The sequence below is a fragment of the Lygodium microphyllum genome, chromosome 8 (assembly GCF_053477565.2).
Source record: "Lygodium microphyllum isolate KBCC chromosome 8, Lygodium_microphyllum_v1.1.10, whole genome shotgun sequence".
Classification (NCBI taxonomy): Eukaryota; Viridiplantae; Streptophyta; class Polypodiopsida; order Schizaeales; family Lygodiaceae; genus Lygodium; species Lygodium microphyllum.
The window spans coordinates 58,079,456-58,100,297 of record NC_141142.1 but is presented as its reverse complement, the minus strand read 5'-3'; the positions used below and the strand labels follow the sequence as shown (position 1 = coordinate 58,100,297).

The 20,842-nt window shown below is 42.5% G+C and overlaps 1 protein-coding gene across 1 annotated transcript; it reads left to right on the top strand.

Annotated features, from left to right (window-relative positions):
• The first annotated feature begins 360 nt into the window (after positions 1-360).
• Positions 361-4,321, top strand: LOC148032334 (uncharacterized). Its single transcript, XM_087682962.1, has 2 exons — positions 361-2,950; positions 3,269-4,321. The coding sequence occupies exon 1, from the start codon at positions 640-642 to the stop codon at positions 2,917-2,919; it is 2,280 nt and encodes a 759-aa protein (XP_087539088.1). The 5' UTR covers positions 361-639; the 3' UTR covers positions 2,920-2,950; positions 3,269-4,321.
• Positions 4,322-20,842: the final 16,521 nt, after the last annotated feature.

The following is a 20,842-nucleotide window of genomic DNA, read 5'->3' as shown; positions in this document are numbered from 1 at the left end:
AAAAACTATAGGTGCCCAACCCTTAAATAAATGTTTTGATTGTTAAAACTTACCAAATGAGCGTCCATCATTTGATGTGTAACTGGCCTGAAGTTCACGCGACTAGATCTCAAAACCCCCATCCAACTCATAGAAAACGAAGAAAAGAGTGAAACCCTAAATAGTAAAGACAGCCCCCACAAAAAACGGAAGTTGTTGGGTGCATTAAATATTAGGAAGCCAAAAAGACGCTGGAGTCTGGAGACTATATAGAGCACGTGGTCCATAGCAAAAGGCAGACGACCATTCTCCATCCAATAATTCTCTGTGTACCTGCCCATCGCCATCGTTTGCCTCTCTTAAATAAATAAAAAAGCACGTCCAACTGTGGATGGGGTGTGAGTTGTAACACTGGACCCTGTGTGTATGACCTCCCTGCCATGCCAGCTCTCTATTCTGCTCTTCTCTCCAAGTTTCTTCACTGCTCTTCAAAGAGAGAGAGAGAGAGAGAGAGAGAGAGAGAGAGAGACCTGATTGATGAATGTTGTATTGGCTTGGCTGCCCCTCAACACTATATCACTGTATCACACGGGCCTTTAAGAGACCTGCCTGCCTGGCGCAAAAACAGAAAAACCAATAATCAAATGCTGGAATTATTAAATGTTGCGATGCCGATGGCGATGCCTGTGCTTTGATCCGAATCTGGAAACAGCCGGCCCTCGTCTCTCTCTTCTCTGTCTCGATCACGTTTGCATCGACAGACCTGAGACCACCTGTTCTTTATCCCTCCCCCCTCTCTCTCTCACCGTTGAAGAAGACAGGAAGGGCAGAAGCCATATCTCCAGCAGACTTCACATCACAACAGACGAATCAAGAAACCAATTGACCGAGCATCAAGAAGAGATCAAGCAAACACACACACATCAACGAATTTACGAGTCATCAATCTTCCCATCTTGCTCTCGCAGGCTATGCTCGCATTCCTCCTCATACAAGGGGATGCCTAACCCGGGCCTGCACAAGGATGCTGATGGCCGGGGGCAGCCACACCAACATCCCTGGCAGCTCCCTCCGCGGCCCGCCATGGTTCTCAACGCCGAAGCTCCTGCCTGGTTCTTATGTGCGCTCCTTGAATTGGCCGTCTCTTTCCTCTTATGGTCCGCAGCAATGGCCTCCTTCGTCGCCTCCAAGCTCATCAAGATGATTGGCCTCCATCCCCCTTACTTCTTTCCGAAATCCGTCATGCACAGGCTTGGCCAGCAGGGCTCCTTTGTCCTGGATCATGTCGCTCAAGAACTCTGCACGCTCAGCCATAGAGTACTCCATAGAAACTACACACACGACAAAATTGACGACTCTTTCCCACATGTATCATTTTCCTCCAGGCATCTGCAGACTCCAAATCCGACCGAAAGGCATTTCGCCTGTACAGATTGTCTATACAAATGCTACGATTGTATCCAACCAAGAGCTTGTGCACAGAATGCGGAAAATGTCGCAACGTCTGCTGAGGTTAACAGCTCTAGGCCTACGTTTGAACATTTAGATTCAGCTTCTCGCTGTAGTTTTAGAAAACCTGGTTGTAGCTCATTGTCCGTGCGCAAATCATCACTCCGAGGATCTACAAAGAAAAGGTTGGACCACTCTTTCAGCCTTCCAAACTCTTGTGATTCCCCCTCTGCAATGTCTGCTTCGTCAAAGTGTAGCAAAAGTATGAAGGTCTTTCCGTTAGAGTCAACGGATCACAGGGTCTCAGGTATCGATAGTGATGACTCAGTAATGGGCGATGCCGAAGCAGAAACATCTGAAACTGAATCCAAAGGGAACAATAACCTGGCACTCGTGGATATAAATGACATGACAGCACTTGTGCCATATCAATCTGAAAGCTCAGAAAGAGGTATTGGTGAGGAGAAAAGCAGGCGCAACCATCAACTTACCTCCAAAGATGACGCCCTACATGAGATTTACCTGGAGTTGGAAAGGGAGAGAACTGCCGCTGCATCAGCAGCTGGTGAGGCCATGGCTATGATTGCTAAGCTTGAGAAAGAGAAAGCAGCTTTGCATATCGAGGCTATGCAGTATCAGCGCATAGCGGAGGAAAAAGCTCTATGTGACGAGGAGGCAATTGATATTCTTAGAAACCTTTTATTGAAGGAGGAAGAAAAGAGAGCTGCATTAGAGAGGGAGCTTGAGCTGTATAGGAAGAGACTCTTGAAGGATGAGCGTGAAGGTGCAGAGCGTGCAGGTGCATGCAGTAAGTCATGTGATGTCTTTTCACGGCCAGCTGACATGGACAACCTTACCCTTGCACAGAAAGATGTTGAAGGCATTCACCTTGAGACACAGCTCAGAAAGGGGATTCTTGTAACAGAACTAGGTGCAGCTGAACTCAGAAAAGAAGATAGTGGAAGAGGCACCAATCTTTACGGAGAGGGACATTGGCAGCATCTTCTTGAGCGTATATGCAAGTTGGAGAAGAACATAACTGTGTTGAAAGAAAATCTAGGCATGAATGTGATGCAGGCAACTGCACAGTTTTCAGGTCATTCAGATATTAAATATAGCATGATGCAGGCTCATAAAAGAGAAGAGGCTCAGCTTTACATTGCTTCAGCAAGTTCTGATTCACAAGAAACTGATAGAAGTTCTTTAACAGCTAAAACTTCACTGGTGGCATGCTCTGCAGAAGGATCTATGGAACAGATGGGATTGTGTGATGTAATACCTCAGCTAGTAGAGTGCGAAACGTCAGTACAGGAAACTGCTTGTTTGTCAAGGCAATCCCGACAACAATTTGACAAGAACAAAGAAGTATGCAATGACAGTGACTACTATTCCAGCTCGGCTGAGGAGGTGGCTGAACAGTTGAGACTCTTGCAGGCGAGTGAAGCAAAACTGAAAGCATTAGATATTACTTCTGAGACATCTGCGATTTAATATTCAGTGGAGAACTTCCAACCATGCTCAGGTACTTCTTAATCTGATTAAAGCATTGCCTAGGATCATGTTGAGTACCTCCATGCACAAATGTGCCCAGTGTGAGTTGTCTCTGTTTTGTATGTGCATGCATAGGTGCCTGCCTGTTGGCATTAGTCTAACTGTTGGCATCAGTCTGCGGTATCTCCTGTAAGATAACGGGGTAGCTAAGCTTGCATTTGCTAAGGAAGCATTGAAGTGTGAGTTGATAGAGGTTTTCCATACTACATGTAACCTTTGAGTGAAACATGGAGACGAACTGTTGTATTATGTATTCAAACAGATGACCTGTGACATCTTACTTTTGTAGGTGGGTTTTTATTCTTTGGAGTACTGGAGTGCTGGGATATTTCTTTAAAAGACCATGGCACTGTAGCTGGACAATAAGATGGCAACTCGGTAGTTGGATACCTGTGCAGTGGAAATTTTCAGCTTTGCAACTGTGTACATAGAACGATTTTTTCAAGGCCTGAAAGCTCATGCTTGTGAAGTATGCTGCATCCAAGTTGAGAAAACTAGATTACTTCAAGTAGAACCAACTTCAGTGTATACACAGCCCCTGTGCATACATGTAAAGTTACCTTTTGCAGCACCGAGATTGTGATCTTCGTGCAGGTTCCTTTCTGTAGCAAGGAGGGCAGAATTTATGAGAAGATTCTTTTGTAATTAGCTTGGATGTACTGGAGAAGTTGCCGTCTGTGCCATGAGTTTTCATACTCCCATACAATTTTAAGTAAATGCAAGTTTTCTTCACTATCAGTTTTGAGAAGGTGTTAGGCTCTGTTCCCAACCTGCTCAATCCACTTTACATGTAATTAGTAACGCTCTGATCCCCCAAGTATAGAGAGAGAGTGTGTTGCCACGTTAATACAAGTACAAATGGACATGCTGGTGCTACGGATCTCATTGATCAGCTGCGGTGCACGGTATTTTGTTTCCCTTGGCAACACTTTAAGATGGAGCATGACAACGAATGAGATGGATTCTGATGGATATTACTCATATGATGGACGATGGGGAGAAGCCAACACTCCAACGGCACAACAAGCAAGGAGGGAGTTCTTGCAGAGCGGTCAGATTTGATAGGGTTTACGCTAATCATGGAGGGCGGTGGCTGGCCCCTCAACCCTCAGCGCAGGTACTTGTTGACGTGGTGGACTCTCTGATCACTTCGCCATTCACATCAACTGCCGATGCACCATCCCGTCCCAATAGAATACAAGGCCCGTCGCCCTTCATGTTCAACCGCTACATTTTGCACGATCAGCGCTTTCCGAAGTCCATGCATGAAAGCTAGCTAAATGCTAGGGTAAAGGGGCTAAATAGATTGTCATCTAACAATTTTCCATTATACAAAAATTTTCCAAGTGAGTTCATAAATATTTTTTAATGGTCAAATTATCTATATTATATAGAGCTCAAAGAAAAAATATTAGAACATTTTGATATTTTTACCATATAATTTTAGTTACAAATGAAAGGTTCATAAAAGATGGATAGTGAGGGCCCAATTAGAGTGACACTTGAGGATGTATGACTTTAGGGTTTTACAGATTCTAAAATATAAAAAAATTTACATGTCTCAATTGTTTGACTTAAGCTCATTTGTAATTTTAAAAAATTCATATTATATTGTTAAGTGGCTAAAAAAGCCACATCTTTCTTGTAAAATTGTCATTCAATTGGGGTGGGGTGTGTTTTCCTTTTGGAAGGCACTACTTTATTGGCCCTTTTACCTTACTAAGGGAATTAGTGACCCCAACTAAGAGAGTTACAAGGGGAGTAAGGGGCACAACAGAACTAGCAACCACGCATGGAAGAAATCAAGCCAAGCTACGAAGGAGTAGACTTGATGTTGCATCTAAATTCAGATGAGTTGTTAGGCTTACTCCCGTTGATCACCCTAATGATGCTCATCTTGTTAGTCTTTTGTAGGGAGTTGAAGATTTATAAGAGGGGAGGAAATGATGGAGGATGAGGAGGCACTCTAAGATGATGTCTCTATCACAAGGGTTTTTGTAAAGCATTTCTTTAGCATTGTTGAAACCCTCCTAGTGATAGATATTGAGTATATGGATAGCCTAAAATTTGATTTTGGAGCCTTTGGAGGAAGTGATAAATCAGGAATCTACCTTTTTGCTTGCAAGGTTGTTCTCAGTAGATGAATTATAGTACGTGGTTGGGAGGATGAAAAAAGGGAAGTCTCTTAAACTAGATGGTATGCCAACTAGAGTTTACCAAGTGATGGCATATGTGCCTTTGCAAACAAGTGTGTAGGAAAAGGGGCATATCCTTGTAGATATAAAGGAAGGTAGTATTAAACTCCTCCCCAAAGCCTTGGTCAGGGGAATGGTGCCCCATGACCTATTCTTTGTGGCATATAAAATAATTGCCAAAGCACTTGCTCTTAGGATGAAATTTATTCTTAATAGGGCCTTAGATAGTTCAATATGGATTTGTGTTGGTGAAAGATTCAGGATGCCATCCTAAGCATTGTGATTGCCATGGAACATATCGTGGAGTTCAAGGGGCAATTTGTGTTGTTAAATATGGACCTTGATATAGCCTACGACAAGCTTAGATGGGATGTTCTATTGTTGGTTATGAACAAGCTAGGATATGGTGGTGGATGTACTCCAATGGTGGCTCTCTTTACTAATGTATCAGCCAAAGTGAGGATTAATGGTTTCACCTCCCATGCATTTCAACTCAATAGATAAGTGAGGCAAGGATGCCCTCTTGCCCCCTCTTATTGATAGTAGTTGTAGATTTACTCCTTAAAATGCTTGATTACAAGATACAATGAGGCATAATCAAGACTCCCCCTTTCAGATGACAGTCAATTTTACACCCACTTCTTCATGGATGTCAAATTGAGCATAATAGTAGTAAAGGAGGCCAATGCAAAAGAATCAACAAATACCTTTGACCTCTATGCTAAAGCCTCAAGTGAACAAATAAGCAAGCCCAAATTTGACCTTTTATACTTGGGGATAGATGACAACCCAATTGGATCTTAAAAGTGGGATTCAAAACCCTTAGCATTGGTGAAGCTTTTAGATATCTAGGAGCATTGCCTAAGCTAGGTGTCTCCACTCGGCTAAGGATGCAATGGATTTTAAATAAAGTGGAATAAAAGATTAGGAAGCTTGCCCCCCTATTCATTAGCTTTGGAGGAAAGTTGGTAGTGTAACGTGTCCAGCTGTTCATTTGCAGGACACGTCTTAGTAGCCCATCGGGAAGAGAGTCTAGAAAGCTCCGCCCGGCACTCCCATGGAATGTTACGGGGTTTGCGATTTAGGTCTTTCCAAGTCTGCCACGTAGTGGAAGTATTCCGGCTATTCTTACTTAGGATCGACTTGAATCAGGGTTTCCCTAATGGTCAAATTTCTAGAACGGCAGCTAGCGTCGAACCCCAGGTGAACTACTTTACGTAGAAACGTCAGGGTCGAAGTGGATTCATGCTGCACTTGGTTCACGGAGAATGGGAAACGAGAGGAATGCAAAGTTTGACTTCTATGCCCATAAGGCATAGTCCTATTCCGTTCCCCTAAAACAACATAAATCGGGATTCTAGTAACCTAGACTCTAGGTCAACGTTCCTCGCTGTTCAGTTCCATCGAGCAAAGTTTCCTACTATCGCTTTCGTTTGAGAAAAGTTCCCTGCTGTCCATTTCGCTTGAGAAAAGTTCTCGGCCAACCGGGACCACCCATCCGTAGGACGGACCCATGGCCACATCCACCGCACTTTCCTCAGGGTTGCTTTAGTTGTCTAATTACTTACCACATTTAGTTGGACACGCGTAAAATAGATTTCTTAATTAGCCAATTAGTCACTGGTTCCTTCACGTAATCTTAGCACTTGACATAGAAAAGCAGTATCAAACAAGTTCCTTTACATCAATTTATCTTATTTATCTTTGGAATACATCATATAATCCAGCATGTAGGCTAATCCATAATCCGCTCGAAGGCAATCCATAATCCGCCCGAAGGCAATCCGGCAATCCACAGGGATTACTAATCCAAGATTCCACCCGTAGACTAGTATGCGGGTCTCGAGATCCAATCCCGAGTCACGTTGGCCTCTTGTGCAGGGCCCGGAAGGCAAGGGATTTATGGCCAGAGCCCCCCTAGCACCCAAGCGTCCTCCTGCTCCAAGTAGTGCCCAATGGAGAGACCTCTCGCGGTGGGTTCGATCCAGTTCGTGGCGCGGCTAACAACCCCCTTGGTTAGGGTCAGGCAGACAGTCGGGGGTAACTGATGTTGCCTCTCCCTTCAGGCCTTCAACCTGAAGCATTAATTATTTTTCCAACTTCAGTTTCTTGAGCAACTAATGCAAACAGTGCTTCTAAACTATTACAAGCACAATCAATCGAGTGGTCGTTTATTTGGCCAACTGCTAAGGAGTGAATCCTCTTCTCCGAATGCATCCAACATTCGATTCGGGATCAATTGCGACTTGGCAAGATCCCCAAGGGTTTCGTTGTTTGTGTATCCTTGGATTAGAGTTATACCTTGTTAACCCAAATTAACCAACACCTTAGTGTTTCTTAAATTAAGACAGTAAATCCTGGCGACCATGTCGCTCTAACTTGATTGATCCTTTGCTTACCAAGCAATACATAACTTCCCTTAACTTGACAAATCAGCCCAAAAAAGGTGATGTAACAGGATGACTACTTATCCTCTTGCAAGTTAGACTTGCGTTAGAACATGCCAACCTCGTTCCAAAGAGTGGCAAATCTCTCTTGTGATTAAACCACAAAGTCATGCGACGTTGCAACTTGTTGCACAAGTGTCGCATCTAACTCATGGGATCATTTCAGCCATTGAACGACGTTTCCTGGTCAAGGAATTATGTTTAGTCAAGATGTAGGGTTTGAGGTGTCTTCTTACCCAACCCAACCCAACCCTAATTGCACTAGGCCGACAACGTTCGGTCCTAGGGTTTCCAAACTCAATCCGAGTTTTAGCATTAGGTCGATCGATCCTTAGGGTAGAACCCTAGATCATTGTTTGCATGGGCGTCCAATTAACCCAACATTCCGTGAATGTGGGTAGGACCTTTGGGTTTGAGGGTCTCGACTTAGCATCCAAATACGATACTATGCAGAATTTCTAACGTGCTAAGCCCTAGCTAGCACTTGAAGTGCTCATCGTATCAACTAGTTATCCCTATATGAATCCCTTGAGGGTTATACCCTTACAAGTGATCCAGCCAAAACCGGTCTACTTGTCTTACGACAAGAAACGATCTCTTCTTAGAGAAGCTAAATTTTTCTAAGGGTGTAAATAATTAGATTCAGGATGCAACATTCTATGTAAGAATGCAAAACGTAGACTTTTCCTTCAATGCAATTATATGGTTTGCAAATAACCCTTTCTTTTCTTACTAAAGCCATGACGAATGTCAAATTTGAGGATAACTTGCATAAAACCTACAAAGATTTACATCAAGGAATTATGCCTACAACCTTTCGTTCAATGCAATTGAATGTCATGCTTTGATAAGCCATGCAACCTTTTCTAAATGCAACTTGACGAATATGTAACGTGCAACCCTTTCCTAGGTACAACATCGTTAATGAAGTTCATGCAAGATGAATATGTACCATGCAACCTTAATCCATTCTACAAGCGTCCTCGCATGTAACATGCAGTGTCCATGATTTCATTTTCATGCCGTGCAACGGACGTTTAACAATTTTCTCATGCGAGTCATAACAAGAAAGTTATTAACTAAATGCAAGATACACTTGTTCTTTCACGGCCAATCAAGGATGCACTTAACAATTTCATCTTTTACCCTAAGCAATATGCGTTTAGGCTCATTACTTTGGAAATGCACCAAAATGGCAACATGCAACTATGCTCGTAAGATGAATAAGCAATTTATATTCATAGCTTCCCTATGAATTTTAAACATGCCCAACGTGGAATTAAACTTTCAACAACCTGGGTTTGTGGATTCGTGGGGATGTCCACATGTAAACTTGGGCTCGAATCTTCCACGCGTGCGCCTTGTGACTTGGACTTTGGAGCCATCGTAGACGTAGTGTGTTTGGACTCTGGATTTGCCTTCGTCCCTACGCGATCTGCGAATTCCCTCCAAGCTTGGTAAACAGCCTCAAGATCTACCCTCTCCCTCGTGCGCAGGAAAATCCTTCACCAAAACGCGGTTTTAAAAAAAAGAAACCTGGGGAGGCTTGTAGGAATGGGGCTTATGGGAGCCCATCCTTAGAAGCTTCTGTCTTATCCAGAAAACATGGAGGGGGGTAATGATTGGTGGGAAGATGACGACGAAAAGGGGGGGGGGGGGGGGGGGGGGGGGGGGTAATTATGGCGATATGGCGGCGGGAGGTTGGGCAGCAGCAGCAGTGTGGCTGCAATGGCAGCTTGGTGGCGATCACGGTGGCGGTCTCATGGTAGGCGGCGGTCCTTCTTCTTAGCACGGCAGCATTCCCTTTGATCGTGCCTCCCCCCAATGCCTAAGGGGGAGGTTATATAAGCTAAGGGGGGGAGATGGTAGCCACCACGTGGCCTATGCATGCCTCTCCCTCCTCATGCTCCCCACACACCTCACTTACTTCTTCTCACACTCCCTCTCCTCCAGCCATGCATCGGCTGGGGGAAGGGATAATTAGTAAAAAAAAATTACCTAAATTCTCACCATTTTCAATTTTCCCTTTTTCCCTAGAAGAGAGTTCTCACGCGGCTTTGTGATTTTAATCCCTGGCCTCATTTGCACAATGCGGATGGACTTGTTATTGCGCGTGCAGGGTAACCACTTGGCCACCATCATTAGTCGACGTGGGCGATGACTTTGCACAGCTTTTACGCAAGCGTGCGGGGGGTCAAGTTCTATAATATTTTTGGGCAGAAATATTACATTCTCTCCCCCTTGGAAGAATCGAGATGTCCTTATCTCAAGAAGAACTGGGGTATTGTTGGTTGAGAGTACTTTCATCCATCCAAGTGGCATCCTCCTCGAGATAATCTTTTCACTGGACAATATATTCTCTCAAGGTTTTGGATCTCAAATGCTTATCCCTAACATCTAAGATCCTGTCAGGCTGTAGCTCAAGGACTCCTTGGCTACGCAATACAACTTGTTGATCATAAAGTATATGGCTAGGATTAGGTACATACTTCTTCAGTAGATTGATGTGGAATACATTATGAACCTTTAGGTTCTCCGGGAGTTGCAATCTATAAGGTACATACTTCTTCAGTAGACTGATGTGGAATACATTATGAACCTTTAGGTTCTCCGGGAGTTGCAGTCTATAAGGTACATACTTCTTCAGTAGACTGATGTGGAATACATTATGAACCTTTAGGTTCTCCGGGAGTTGCAGTCTATATGGCTAGGATTAGGTACATACTTCTTCAGTAGACTGATGTGGAATACATCAAGTATATGGCTAGGATTAGGTACATATTTCTTCAGTAGACTGATGTGGAATACATTATGAACCTTTAGGTTCTCCGGGAGTTGCAGTCTATGAGCATTGGCTCCTAGGCACTTGAGGATCTTGTAGGGTCCACAATACCTTGGACTTAGCTTCGTGCATTCTCTTAAGGATAGGGAACTCTTCTTTGGGCGTATGCGAATGAAGACCATGTCTCCTTCAGCAAAGGTTCTATCTTGACCTTTCAAATCCGCGTATGCCTTCTGTCTATCCTTGGCGGCTTGGATGTCCTGTCTTATTGACTTGATTTGGTCATTCATATCTTCCAGCATCTGCCTTGAAGCTTCAACCCTCAAGGTTGGATTCAAGAAGTTTAAAGGGCTTCGACAGTCATGCCCATACAATGCTTGAAAAGGGGTCATCTGAATGCTTTGTTCGTAGGAGGCATTGTAGGCAAACTCAACCAGTGGCAAGTATTAAATCCACTTTTTGGGTTCACGACAGCAGTGTGCCCTTAGCATATCCTCAATGACTTGGTTGACTCACTTCGTTTGACCATCGGTTTGAGGATGGTAAGCTGTACTAAAACAGAGTCGAGTCCCAATGGCTTCGAAGATAGCTCTCCAGAAGTGTGATGTGAAGAGTGAGTCACGATCACTAATGATTCTTCTGGGCAACCCATGCAGTTTGAATATCTCCTTGATGAACAACCTTGCAATGTTAGAGGCTTTATAGTTTGTCTTAACAGGAATAAGATGTGCAACCTTGGTGAGCATATCAACCACAACCATAATGGAGTTGTATCCCCCCTGAACTTGGGGTAGGCCAACAACAAAGTCCATACTGATGAATTCCCATTTCATTTGGGGAATGTCAAGTGGTTGCAAATTTCCTGGCATTTTGACATGTTCGGCCTTAATGCGTTGACAAGACAAACACTCAGTGACATATTTGAGAACGCCACCTGTAAGCTTCTCCCAATGGTAGCTCTTCTTGACTGCATTGAGGGTCTTGGCATAGCCAGGATGTCCTGAGAAAGGGGAATCATGAGCTTCTCAAAGTATCTTTTGCTTGAGTGACTGGCTTGCCGGTATACATAATCTCATTCTATAGTAGATGATAGAGAATTCTTGATACTTAGCCTGAAGCTTCGGGTCTTGATCCTTGATAGGGATCTCCCTTAGCATCTTCTGATAGGTTGGATCATGGCATGCTTCTTCTCTAGCTAGCTCAAGTATTGGGTTGCTCATAGATATCTTTGTGGCTAGAGATCTAGCTGTTGATGGATCTCGCAAGATTAGAGAATTTAGAAATGCCTTGTGACTAAGTGCATCGGCAACTACATTCTCCTTTCTAGGCCGGTATTTAATTTCAAAATCATACTCCTCCAGCACTTCAATCCATCGACGTTGCCTTATGTTGAGCTCGTTTTGGGTAAAGATCCACTTGAGGCTTTTATGATCTGTCACTAGGGTAAACTTGTTACCTAGCAAGTAGTGTCTCCAAATCTTGAGAGCATGGATGACAGCTAACAACTCCAGATCGTGGGTAGCATAATTCCTCTCATGGCTCTTCAGTTTCCTTGAAGAGTATGCTATAGGATGACCTTCCTGCAGAAGCACACATCCTAAGGCAAGTGTGCTAGCATCAATTACTACTTCGAACTCCTTACTGAGGTCCAGAAGTTTCAGGATAGGTGCTGATACCAAGCTTTGCTTTAGTCTATCAAAGCTAGATTGTTTAGCAGTTGACCATACAATCGATGTTTGCTTCTTCAGTAGATCGGTCAGAGGCGTTGCAATCAAAGCATAGTTTTTTATAAAGACCCTGTACCATCCTGTCAATCCAAGAAACTACGTATTTCTTTGACAGTTGTTGGTATTGGCCATTCCAGAACATCTCTGACTTTGACCGGATCCACTGAGATTCCTTCCACTGATACGATGAATCCTAGATATTCAATCTGTCGTTTGAAGAATGCACACTTCTTCTTTTTGGTATAAAGCTTGTGAGCCCTCATTGTCTCAAGGACAATGCGAAGCTGGGGTTCATGATCTTTTTCCTGTTTGGAATAGACTAAGGTATCATCGAAGAAAACGAGTACGTAGTTATCTTCTTGGAATAGGGTACTTGTTCTTAATGGTTGATTGATTCAACCCTCGGTAATCAATACACAGCCGAAGCATCCCATCTTTCTTCTTCTGGAACATCAATGGAGCTCCCCATGGCGAACTACTAGGACAGACGTAGCCCTAATTTAACAGTTGCTTGAGTTGCTCCTTCAGCTCAATTGCTTCCGGGATGGGCATTCTATATGGCCTCTTTGCAATTGGCGCAGCTCTTGGCACTAGCTTGATTTCATGATCAACTTCCCTTTGAGGCGGAAGTTTTGTCAGCTCGTCATGAAATACGTCTGCATACTCCTTTAGCCATAAAGGTTCTTCACTAGATTCCTGATTCTGATCTAGCTTATTAAGCTTAATCAAATAGACAGGTAGTCCCTTTCTAACTCCCTTTATTATCCGAGATGCTTTGGCCAATTGAATTTTCAGTTTTCCAACCTCTCGTGTTGTGACCAATTCCCCTTCAGAATTTCGAAAGGAAACTTGGTCCTTTCCACAATGAATGTGGGCATCATTAGGTTTAAGCCAATCCATTCCGAGCAAACACTCATGGATATCTAGGTTCATAATCCGAAGTTGACATTCCTCCCAGTAGGAATCCCACATTACATTACATGTCCACTTCAGCTTTTAGCCAAGTGACAAAATCACTTTACTTCTTTATCAATATTCACAGTCAAGACAATCATTGATAAAAAGAAGTCTTAATTCATTCATATGGGCATAGCCCTTCCGAGTACAATTATCCTTGGAGAGATGGAACAAGCTGATACATTAATTCGAGGAGAATAAGATTGTGTTACATTCAACTACTAGAACTGAGTAATAGTATGGATTGGGGTCATGGATTTTCAGGAATCGATAGGTCATTGAAAGATTAGGGTATCCTTTCCTTTGGTACCCGTTCTTCTCGTAACGTCCCAACACCTTGATCCTGTCGGCGGGGATTATCCGGGTCACTTCCTCGTACACATACGTGTTCAGCTTGACCTTCCGACCTTCGACATGTAAAGTTGTGTTTACGTGAGCCTCAACAAAGATGAACATCTTCATGATCTTCAGGTCCTCCAACCTCTTGGTTCTCTTTAGGTTTGTTCAAAGGTACACAAATTGATGGGCAGCTATGTAATAGATTCCTAAATCACCCGTCCATCTCCGTTCCACGTACAAAGGCGATGGATTGTAGATACGGTCTAGGATATTCATCATATCAATCCTTCGTCAATAATCTGAGGCACGTATCGTGGTCATAAATATGACCTGGAACACCAACAATCTGTTCCATGCCTCCCAACTTTGCAAGTCAGTATTGACAGTAGGTAAGGAAATGTTTTTAATAGCATCATTTTCTTTACTTCTTCTTATTAAGTTTTCTTACAAAGGCAGATCCTTCGTTGGTTCGCTCTGATACCAACTGTAACGTGTCCACCTGTTCACTTGCAGGACACGTCTTAGCAGCCCATCAGGAAGAGAGTCTAGAAAGCTCCGCCCGATACTACCATGGAATGTTATGGGGTTTGCGATCTAGGACTTTCCGAGTCTGCCACGTAGCGAAAGTATTCCGGACGTTCCTACTTAGGATCGATCTGAATCAGGGTTTCCCTAATGGTCAAATTCCTAGAACGACAGCTAGTGTTGAATCCCAGGCGAACTACTTTACGCAGAAATGTCAGGGTTGAAGCGGATTCATGCTGCACTTGGTTCAAGGAGAATGGGTAACGAGAGGGATGCAAAGCTCAACCTCTCTGCCCATAAGGCATAGTCTCATTCCGTTCCCCTAGAATAGCATAAATTGGGATTCTAGTGACCTAGACTCTAGGTCAACCTTCCTCGCTGTTCAGTTTCATCGAGCAAAGTTTCCTGCTGTTGATTTCGTTTGAGAAAAATTCCCTGCTATCCATTTCGCTTGAGAAAAGTTCTCGGCCAACCGGGACCACCCATTCGTAGGACAGACCCATGGCCACATCCACCACACTTTCCTTAGGGTTGCTTTAGTTGTCTAATTACCTACCACATTTAGTTGGACACGCGTAAAACAGCTTTCTTAATTAGCCAATTAGTCACAGGTTCCTTTACATAATCTTAGCACTTGACATAGAAAAGCAGTGTCAAACAAGTCCCTTTACATCAATTGATCTTATCTATCTTTGGAATACATCATATAATCCAGCCCGTAGGCTAATCCATAATCCAGCTGAAGGCAATCCAGCAATCCGCAGGATTTACTAATCCAAGATTCTGCCCGTAGACTAGTATGCGGGCCTCGAGATCCAATCCCGAGTCGCGTTGGCCTCTTGTGCAGGGCTCGGAAGGCAAGGGATTTATGGCCAGAGCCCTCCCTGGCACCCAAGCGTCCTCTTGCTCTAAGTAGTGCCCAATGGAGAGACCTCTCGCGGTGGGTTCGGTCCACGTTCCCGGCGCGGCTAACAACCCCCTTGGTTAGAGTCAGGCAGATAGTTGGGGCTAACTGATGTTGCCTCTCCCTTCAGGCCTTCAACCTGAAGCATTAATTATCTTTCCAACTTTAGTTCCTTGAGCAACCAATGCAAACAGTGCTCCTAAACTGTTATAAGCACAATCTCCGAATGCATCCAACATTCGATCCGGGATCAATTGCGACTTGGAAAGATCCCCAAGGGTTTCGTTGTTTGTGTACCCTTGTATCCTTGGGTTAGGGTTATACCTTGTTAACCCAAATTAACCAACACCTTAGTGTTTCTTAAATTAAGACAGTAAATCTTGGCGACCATGTCGCTCTAACTTGATTGATCCTTTGCTTACCAAGCAATACATAACTTCCCTTAACTTGGCAAATCAGCCCAAGAAAGGTGATGTAACAGGATGACTACTCATCCTCTTGCAAGTTAGACTTGCGCTAGAACATGCCAACCTCGTTCCAAGGAGTGGCAAATCTCTCTTGTGATTAAACCACAAAGTCGTGCGACGTTGCAACTTGTTGCACAAGTGTCGCACCTAACTCATGGGATCATTTCACCCATTGAATGGTGTTTTCTGGTCAAGGAATTATGTTTAGTCAAGATGTAGGGTTTGGGGTGTCTTCTTACCCAACCCAACCCAACCCTAATTGCACTAGGCCGACAACGTTCAGTCCTAGGGTTTCCAAACTCAATCCGAGTTTTAGCATTAGGTCGATCGATCCTTAGGGTAGAACCCTAGATCATTGTTTGCATGGGCGTCCAATTAACCCAACATTCCGTGAATGTGGGTAGGACCTTTGGGTTTGAGGGTCTCGACTTAGCATCCAAATACGATACTATGCAGAATTTCTAACATGCTAAGCCCTAGCTAGCACTTGAAGTGCTCATCGTATCGACTAGTTATGCCTATACGAATCCCTTGAGGGTTATACCCTTACAAGTGATCCAGCCAAAACTGGTCTACTTGTCTTACGACAAGAAACGATCTCTTCTTAGAGAAGCTAAATTTTTCTAAGGGTGTAAATAATTAGATTCAAGATGCAACGTTCTATGTAAGAATGCAAAACGTAGACTTTTCCTTCAATGCAATTATATGGTTTGCAAATAACCCTTTCTTTTCTTACTAAAGCCATGACGAATGACAAATTTGAGGATAACTTGCATAAAATCTACAAAGATTTACATCAAAGAATTATGCCTACAACCTTTCGTTCAATGCAATTGAATGTCATGCTTTGATAAGCCATGCAACCTTTTCTAAATGCAGCTTCAATGAATTGAAATTTATGCATGACGAATATGTAACGTGCAACCCTTTCCTAGGTACAACATCGTTAATGAAGTTTATGCAAGACGAATATGTACCATGCAACCTTAATCCATTCTACAAGCATCCTCGAATGAAACATGCAGTGTCAATGGTTTCATTTTCATGCCGTGCAAGGGATGTCTAACAATTTTCTCATGCGAGTCATAACAAGGAAGTTATTGACTAAATGCAATATACACTTTTTCTTTCACGGCCAATCAAGGATGCACTTAACAGTTTCATCTTTTACCCTAAGCAATATGCGTTTAGGCTCATTACTTTGGAAATGCACCAAAATGGCAACATGCGACTACGCTCGTAAGATGAATAAGCAATTTATATTCATAGCTTCCCTATTAATTTTAAACATGCCCAACGTGGAATTAAACTTTCAAGAACCTGGGTTTGTGGATTCGTGGGGATGTCCACGTGTAAACTTGGGCTCGAATCTTCCACGTGTGCGCCTTGCAACTTGGACTTTGGAGCCATCGTAGACGGAGTGTGTTTGGACTCCGGATTTTCCTTCGCCGTTACACGATCTGCAAATTCCCTCCAAGCTTGGTAAACAGCCTCAAGATCTACCCTCTCCCCCGTGCACAGGAAAATCCTTCACCAAAACGCGGTTTTTAAAAAAAAAAACCCGGGGAGGCTTGTAGGAATGGGGCTTATGGAAGCCCATCCTTAGAAGCTTCTCAAGAAGCTTTTGTCTTATCCAGAAAACGTGGAGGGGGGTAGTGATTGGTGGGAAGATGACAATGAAAAGGGGGGGGGGGGGGGGGGGGGGGGGGGGGGGTAATTATGGCGATATGGCGGCAGGAGGTTGGGCAGCAGCAGCAGCGTGGCTGCAACGGCAACCTAGCGGCAGCGATCACGGTGGCGGTCTCACGACAAGAGACGGTCCTTCTTCTCAGCACGGCAGCATTCCCTTTGATCGTGCCTCCCCCTAATGCCTAAGGGGGAGGTTATATATGCTAAGGGGGGGAGATGGTAGTCACCACGTGGCCTATGCATGCCTCTCCTTCCTCATGCTCCCCACACACCTCACTTACTTCTTCTCACACTCCCTCTCCTCCAGCCATGCATCGACTGGGGGAAGGGATAATTAGTAAAAAAAAAATTGCCTAAATTCTCACCATTTTCAATTTCCCCTTTTTCCCTAGAAGGGAGTTCTCACGCGGCTTTGCGGTTTTAATCCCTGGCCTCATTTGCACAATGCGGATGGACTCGTTATTGCGCGTGCGGGGTAACCACTTGGCCACCATCATTAGTCAACGCGGGCGATGACTTTGCATAGCTTTTACGCGGGCATGCAGGGGGTCAAGTTCTATAACATTTTTGAGCGAAAATATTACAGGTAGCTCTAGGGAAAATAATTTCTCATGCAATCACATTTGTAGCTATGGTCACCCCTTTGCAAAATCTTAGTGGAAACAAATAGAAATACTCATGCAGGCTTTCTTATGAAAATATGGGGAAAAGGAAAGATGGCATAGCATGTATTTGAGGAATGTCACTTTGAGTACGATAGAAGGAGGTTGGGGACTTGAGAGGATCTAGGACAAGGCAGACATATATGTATTCAAGTTACTTCTCAGACTAGGCACTAATGAAACTTGGGCAATAATGGCCAAGTTGATCCTTAATGAGTCTAGAATGTTAGGTGGAAAATGGGAAGTCTTGAATTGGGAAGATAAGATTCTTGTAGTAGATACCAAAATTCACACCACGGGCCACAATTTTGCAAAGAAGTTGGTAGAAATATGGAGGAAATGCCACATACGATTGGATTGGAGAAGCAAGGAGAATAAAAAAGGAGATGTGGACTTATGGCAATCCTTTTGGACCTTCCTCATTGCATTTGAGGACAAGAAAGACCCATTGGCAAGTGATTTTAAACTTACTGTCAGATAAGTGGAGAAAGGCTTGATGTACTAGGCCAATGTGTGGGGCATTACAAACAATGACATCATGGCCTTGGAGGATACAAAGGGAAAGTTGAATTTAAGTAGGTAGGAAATTGCACACATGAGGAAGGCAAAAAAAAAAAAAAAAGGTTGAAGGATGTAAGAATAGGGTCCATTAGAGCTCTCCAATGTCTAGCTAATCATAGAGGAAATCCAGCTTGTAAACACAAGTGGAGGGATTTCTACATGCATAATAGGGACATGGTAAAAATCGTTTCTTACTGTTATTGTTGTTTTATTGCAGAGGTTGTTTGGTGCAAGAGACATAGGTGCTCATCTCTCTCTCCTTTCTTTTCCCCCTCTCTCTATGTTGGTTCTCTTTTATGTTGTGTTTTCAATAGAATTTTATGTTGGTTCTAATTGTTGTTTTCTTGCAGAGTTTATTCGGAGCAAGAGGCGAAGGTGTTAATCTCTCTCTCTGTTTGGTTTTCTTTTATTGATATCTTTTCAATACAACATAATGTTAGTTCTAACCCTTGTTGTTTTATTGCAGAGATTATTTTGGGTGACATTGCATAAGTGCTTATATCTTTCTCTCTCTCTCTTTCTCTCTCTATGTTTCCTCTTTTCTACTATTTTTTTTAGTATACCTTCATGTAAATACTAACTCTTGAAAAATTGTCTTTTGCAGAGATCAATTTAAGCAAGATTGGATATGTGCTCATTTCTTTCTCTCTCGCGCGTACTCACACACTCTCTTTCTTCCTCTTTGCATTATCCCTTTTCTACTATCGTTACAATAGGGTTTGATACTAGTTCTAACTTAAGGATCAATTGTTGTTGCAGCACTTAACACAAGGTAGAGTAGAGATTCTGTAGCTCAATTCACAGGTAAATCTACCATATTTTGAGGTATCAAAATTTATTCATTTAATTAGTGACTTTTATGTTTGATGGGATTGATGTTTTCTTATGTCCATAATTTGCAATGGGTTTTGATTAGCAATGATTCAATCTTACCTTCAATAGATTAGCTTATAGGTAAATTGGCCCTGTTTTGTATTGCTTCTATTCATGCAGTTATCTAGATATTTTTTGCTAAAAGGAATTCATGCAAGTATTTTTGTTAAAAGGGATTCATGTATGTGTTTTTTTATACATGTAGATATTGTACAAGGTTTAGGTGAAGCATATAATTCTCGATCAACTATTTTGATGTGGTGAGTGATTTTTTTGTGTTGGATGATATGGATCTGCTAAAAGTTGATGGTTCAAAAATCCTCTATTTTATTGGTCTTATGTGTTCATTTGGATCTCCATGCCAATTGGTAATGATCCATGAAACTCTTGTATCATATCATCTATATAACACACAATGTGTTGAGTCTTAGAATATCTTAGGTGTCAATCCAATGTGCTTATTAAGATTTGCATGCCATGTGGCTGCTATTCTTGTAACAACTACTCTATAATACCCACATTTCATACAATGTATTGAGTCAAATAAAACTCCTCTTCATTATAATAAATTTATTTTGGTAAAATTCTCTGAGTATTCTTGTGCTATTCTTTTCATTATATTTCATGTAAATGGTATGATTAAAGTGATGCCTTGAAATTAAATCTATACTTTGTATTGATGTATATATCCACATGCATTTCGATATTGATGTTAATGTCTGTTTACAAAAGTGTAAACATCTCTTAATGCCATGTTGATTTGTATGGCATATTGGTGATTACTAGACAAACTTAAAATTCTTATTATTTAGGGGTTAATACATACTTCTTTACATCTAATGCGTAGGTTATAATGACTGAGAGAAGAACAAGCATTCTCTCGATAGAAGTATGTAACAGAAAAGATGAAGGGAATTGGATCACTAATACGTATCATTGCTTGTCTTGGGTATATATACGTCCAAGTATGAAGGGAGCTTTCAGGGTGAAAGCATCTGCAATTGCAGATGTATTAAAGCACTAGAAGGGTAAAATTTTAGCTCTCAAACAAAGGAATGTTGATTCTCACCTTGTAATAGAGGCGTTTGTACAACATGTATTCATGCAAAAATAAATACATATTGCATCCACTGTGCCCTTTCAACGAAACATTGCAAACAGTAAGTATTTACGACTCATTGAGAATGAGAAATTTCATGATAGCTATGTAACAACTTGTCTTGTATTTACAGAAATATATCCTTCGAATTGCTGTGAGTGGCAAACTGTTGAGAGTTTCACTAGTTCTTTTAAGTGTTACCACCTCGAAATTGGTAGATTTCTCTTTGAGGGACGTACAACTAAGCAACTCGCAGAGGACCTTGTTTTTTTCTATGACTCCAAGTACATATTGCCCAAGGGGAGTCGAGAATATGGAACCCTTGAGTCTATGCACATATTGAATCTCAATAGCATAGAATGGCCATTGTGTAGTAGCGACATTTTGCACATGTGTAACACAAAAAATTTAGTAGACATATTGAATTTTATGAAGCCAAGCACTGCTCAAAGAATGTACATCTAAGCTGGTTCATACCGATTGTAATTTTTGCATACATGTTCAAGGAATGTAAGGATTTGAGACGTACCAAAAGCACGTACGACATAAAAAATACATCAAAGGATTATGTAACAAGGATTCTAGGCAAAACTTGGACATAAAAAATAACTCACTATCCTGACACAGTGGTGTCGA

Bases quoted from the DNA above. Each gene is read 5' to 3' on its own strand.
- LOC148032334 (XM_087682962.1), top strand. From the start codon at position 640: ATGTTGCGATGCCGATGGCGATGCCTGTGCTTTGATCCGAATCTGGAA.